Source organism: Ascaphus truei, unplaced genomic scaffold, assembly GCF_040206685.1.
Source record: "Ascaphus truei isolate aAscTru1 unplaced genomic scaffold, aAscTru1.hap1 HAP1_SCAFFOLD_352, whole genome shotgun sequence".
Classification (NCBI taxonomy): domain Eukaryota; kingdom Metazoa; phylum Chordata; class Amphibia; order Anura; family Ascaphidae; genus Ascaphus; species Ascaphus truei.
In genome coordinates this window covers 368,316-373,474 of record NW_027456530.1, presented here as the reverse complement: position 1 = coordinate 373,474, position 5,159 = coordinate 368,316, and the positions used below count along the sequence as shown (strand labels likewise).

Below are 5,159 nucleotides of genomic sequence, written 5' to 3'. Positions count from 1 at the left end.
AGTAAAAATTAAATGTAAAGCTTTTAAAGTGAACCTACTAAAAATGTTTTACCGCAAACTATAAAAATGCCAACTTTATATATACACATTAACTATGCTCGTATCAAACTCATGTGGAAAATATAATTGCATTGGCTGTATGTGCCCTAGAACTGCCCTAGATCAAATGCATCATGCGGGTGTTCGGGGGCATCATTTCATTTAGTTTTAATAATATGCATTTACATACAATCTGCATTTTACTGGGACTCAAAAACGGTGTCCGTGAAAATAATAATCGCATTGTATGAATACCAAATCCTGCTTTGATGTGCACGAATTTCTTGTATAACAGCAGCGCCACCCTGTGGTATTTGTGCGAACTACAGATACATTGAATGGGATTCTTGGCGCTTTTCTGCTGTTCTCCGGTCAGATCAATAGCTTTAAAACTAAAACAAACCAATAAATACAACTGTGTAAATAAAACTAAATCTAACAGAACACTTCGTTGCATTTGGTGCTTACCCTTTTATCCCGAATGCAGAGTAAATATGAGCATTATAGCTTTTACACGGATAAGGTGGGTGGCTCTTAGAAGAGCCTTTGTGTTTGTGGGTCAGTGATGAGATCAGGGTTACTTGGCGCTAGTGTACTTGGTGACAGCCTTGGTGCCCTCGGACACTGCGTGCTTGGCCAGCTCTCCCGGCAGCAGCAGGCGCACGGCGGTCTGGATCTCCCGGGAAGTGATGGTGGAGCGTTTGTTGTAATGAGCCAGACGGGAGGCTTCTCCTGCGATGCGCTCGAAGATATCGTTCACAAAGGAGTTCATGATGCCCATGGCCTTAGAGGAGATGCCGGTGTCAGGGTGAACCTGCTTCAGCACCTTGTACACGTAGATAGCGTAACTCTCCTTCCTGGTCTTCCTACGCTTCTTCCCATCCTTCTTCTGGGTCTTGGTCACGGCTTTCTTAGAGCCCTTCTTGGCAGCTGGCGCTGACTTGCCAGCTGGCGCTGACTTGGCTGGTTCAGGCATAATGAGCGATGCTTCCTCCTTCAGCTACAAACAGACAATGTCTAACTCCTCCCCCAGCAGTTCTATTTATAGGCTTCCTATGCAAATGAGAAGCTGCAGTCTTCTGTTCTTGCATTGGCTGACTTTATCATGTGACTGTTTATGACCTCATCAGATACATTGCAACTAAGATGATTGGTAGTTACAGGATTCTGGAACTGATTGGCTGTTTGAAGACTGACCAATCACAGTGGAGTTACGATGCATCATAAAGGTATAAATAAGGGCACAGGGGGGCGGGGTTTGTTATTTCTTTTGCTGTTACAGTTGAGGTCAGATTAATAGGAATGTCTGGAAGAGGCAAACAGAGCGGGAAAGCGCGCGCTAAAGCCAAGACTCGCTCTTCTCGGGCTGGGCTGCAGTTCCCAGTCGGCCGTGTGCACAGACTTCTTCGGAAGGGTAATTATGCTCAACGTGTGGGAGCCGGAGCCCCGGTCTATCTGGCCGCAGTGCTCGAGTACCTGACTGCGGAGATCCTGGAGTTGGCCGGTAACGCCGCCCGGGATAATAAGAAGTCCCGCATCATCCCCCGGCACCTGCAGCTCGCTGTGCGTAACGATGAGGAGCTGAACCGGCTGCTCGGAGGGGTCACCATCGCTCAGGGGGGTGTTCTGCCCAACATCCAGGCCGTGCTGCTGCCCAAGAAAACCGAGAGCCACAAACCGGCCAAGAGCAAGTGAGCTGAATACCCGAGACCAGGAGCAGAGACCCCCACATACCCAACACAAAGGCTCTTTTCAGAGCCACCCACAATATCGAGAAAGAGACAAGTCATTTCATATTTACTGCAGCGAGATATATTACTAAGTATGAGTAAGTCTGTTTTAATTGTTACTGATATTAAATGAAACATTGAAGAATGTGTATAAAAATAATTAAAGTACATGTTTCGCCTCTTGTTAGTGCTGTAATTGTGAAAATCCGTTATAGCGAAATCATATCTGCAGAAGATAAACACAAAGCAGTCACTTGCAAACCGATATTTTCTTTCACTAATTATACAGGTTTGGTTTCAGTTACACTTCTATAGATCTGTAACTTGTGGGGATAAAACTAATCTGTTCCATACCATAAAGACACTAACTTTTCACGGGGCCCTAACTTTCTTACCGACTTTATTATTCCCATGAAATCAGTGACCAGATTGATACATTTCTCTTGCTTTAGAACCATAATGATAGTCTCCATTTGCAGGTTCACCTATAAATTAAAGCAAAGTTGTGTAGCACGGATAATGCAAAGTATAACATTAATATCTTTATATTTGTGAGCATAAAAAAGGCGCCAAAGCATTCAATTTAAACAAAAAGCAAATCATTGGAACAATACACCACACGGTGGCGCTGTTGGGTTAGAAATTGATATCGGCATTACTTGGATTATAATGTTTAAAGCTGTTTTTAAATCGGACACGAGTCAGCAAGGCATGAAGCTGTGTTATAGTGAACTCACCCACACTTTAACTCATTAAAGCAAAGGAAGTGAGATGAGATTAACATTTATGCCAAAATAATAAAACATCAACTATATTCAGGTAACGATGTTTAATGATTGACCACAAACATGCAAAAGGCATACAATAATTAATTGGGACTTGTTCGAAAATAGTATAAAGATTATATAGAAAGATTCAATAACCAAAAAGCTGCACAAATAATAATTACATCTGACCTTCAAAATAAACCTCACGTGGTGGAACTACTGGTGTTAAAATTAATGTATTTTTTCCTTACTTGAGTTGCTTATTTTCCACAAGAAACATTCAAATGGTTGTCAGTATTAATAAGGTAAAATGGAGGCAGCAGGAAGGTTTCAATGGGATTTAAAAGAATGTGTAGAAATGGGTATTTTGTATAATAGAACAATCTGACTTCCCAAATTTTGAACCAAAGGCATGATAATCTCAAATTAAATCTCTTGTGAGCAAGAACAATAATCATACTTTTTGTGCTAATGGTATACTCCGTGCTATAAACCAAACAGATCTATGGAATAACATTAATTGTATCTAATAACCATCTTAATGATACATAAACATTTACCAGTACTTAAACATATGTGAAGAGTTTAAATGTGTGTGTGTATATATATATATATATATATAGCCTATAGGGAACCATGTTAAAAATGGTTATTGAGGCAAAAAGTGACACTGTGTGCTCATTTGCATGTCATTTCCCAGAATCCCTTGCTGCAGTGGAAGTGCTGTATGCTGGGTGATAATGGGGAAAGGCGGGGTTGCAGACCTGCCTAAGACATGCAGATGAGCATACAGCTATATTTGCATATTTGCTTTCCTGTGGAGGGTTTTTGTCACTTTTTTTACTCACCATAACTTAACTCAGTATTATGGTTTGGCCTATCCCATAAGCCTCTCTTGCATCCCAGTAAAATCAACCCCACACTGATGAGACCCATCAAGGTTGAAACAGCTGTCTGTGGGTGGTTTTCTGGGTATGCACCTTAACCCTGGCTGTGCTCAAAGCTGTGACCATGCAGCAAGCTTAAGCCTATAGGGAACCATGTTAAAAATGGTTATTGAGGCAAAAAGTGACACTGTGTGCTCATTTGCATGTCATTTCCCAGAATCCCTTGCTGCAGTGGAAGTGCTGTATGCTGGGTGATAATGGGGAAAGGCGGGGTTGCAGACCTGCCTAAGACATGCAGATGAGCATACAGCTATATTTGCATATATATATATATATATATATATATGAAAAAATCACACTCAGTTGGCACACTGTAAACAAATGAAAAAATGCTGATGCTTGTCCCATATGCACATGTAAAAAGTAGATTTTACCAGATTGGAGTCCGGAAAAAACGAGACAGCACACCGTAAAGTAGTTCCAATAAAGCTGTATTCAGAGTAACATGGCACCACCTCCAACGTTTCGATCACCCAAACGTGACCTTCCTAAGGGACGTCCCTGAGGAAGGTCACGTTTGGGTGATCGAAACGTTGGAGGTGGTGCCATGTTACTCTGAATACAGCTTTATTAGAACTACTGGACTGTGTGCTGTCTCGTTTTTTCCGGACTCCAATCTGGTAAAATTTACTTTTTATATATATATATATATATATATATATATATATATATATATATAGTGTTCGACAAATCACCCAAAAATCTACTCGCCACCTAGTCCCGCCCCCAACCCTGCTTTAAAATAAAATATATATATAAAATACATTTAATAAATTCCTAGTCAGAACATTTGTTTTTGACAAATGTATTTATTACATTATACTACAATTAGTCCTTGTAAATGTTGGATCTAGAAATAATAGCCACAGGTGAATGAATAGTTTCCTGAACCCCTTAACCAGTGTCTGGACGTCCCCGCTTCACAATATCTAAAGCAGCAATCCCGCCTGGGATCTTACCTGATCCGCAGTCCCTCAATGTCCAGATACCTCATTCCCGCAATGTTATAAGTTGGAGGGGATGTGTTCCCTACCTGTCTTCTGGGTTAGGGGGGGTTCCGATGTCTTCCGTGTGAAGCTTGAGTCAGATCTGGAAGAAAGCAGTATAAGTTATTTTGGTATAGTATAGGACAGTTAAGATATATAGGGTAAATAAGATATCCAGATACAGAGAGTGGGAGACATAGGAAGGGAGGGAGGGAGAGGAAGAGAGGGAGTGGAAGAGAGGGAGGGAGAGGAAGAGAAGGAGAGAGAGGAAGAGAGAGAGAGGGAGAGGAAGAGAGAGAGGGAGAGGAAGAGAAGGAGAGGAAGAGAAGGAGAGAGAGGAAGAGAGAGAGAGAGAGAGAGAGAGAGAGGAGGAGAGAGAGAGGAAAGAGAGAAAAAAAAGACAGAGGAGGGAGAGAGAAAAAGAGACAGAGGAGGGAGAGAGAAAAAGAGACAGAGGAGGGAGAGAGAAAAAGAGACCGGAGGGAGAGAGAAAAAGAGACAGAGGAAGGAGAGAGAAAAAGAGACAGGAGAGAGGAGACAGAGGGGGGAGAGAAAGAGACGGGAGAGAAAGAGAGAGGGGAGAAAGAGACCAGAGAGAGGGGAGACGGGGGACACCAGAGAGTGGGGAGACCAGAGAGAGGGGAGACCAGAGAGGGGGGAGACCAGAGAGAGGGGAGACCAGAGAGAGGG

The 5,159-nt window shown here is 42.4% G+C and overlaps 2 protein-coding genes across 2 annotated transcripts; one reads left to right on the top strand and one right to left on the bottom strand.

Moving 5' to 3' along the window:
- Positions 1-377: 377 nt before the first annotated feature.
- On the bottom strand, positions 378-1,028 carry LOC142483672 (histone H2B 1.1-like). The gene has a single exon (XM_075583686.1). The coding sequence runs from the start codon at positions 1,013-1,015 to the stop codon at positions 617-619; it is 399 nt and encodes a 132-aa protein (XP_075439801.1). The 5' UTR covers positions 1,016-1,028; the 3' UTR covers positions 378-616.
- A 296-nt stretch (positions 1,029-1,324) lies between these two features.
- Positions 1,325-1,939, top strand: LOC142483665 (histone H2A type 2-B). Its single transcript, XM_075583679.1, has one exon. The coding sequence runs from the start codon at positions 1,342-1,344 to the stop codon at positions 1,732-1,734; it is 393 nt and encodes a 130-aa protein (XP_075439794.1). The 5' UTR covers positions 1,325-1,341; the 3' UTR covers positions 1,735-1,939.
- Positions 1,940-5,159: the final 3,220 nt, after the last annotated feature.

What these genes read in the sequence shown, in the direction of transcription:
- LOC142483672 (XM_075583686.1), bottom strand. Translation starts at nt 1,015, where the DNA reads ATGCCTGAACCAGCCAAGTCAGCGCCAGCTGGCAAGTCAGCGCCAGCT.
- LOC142483665 (XM_075583679.1), top strand. Translation starts at nt 1,342, where the DNA reads ATGTCTGGAAGAGGCAAACAGAGCGGGAAAGCGCGCGCTAAAGCCAAG.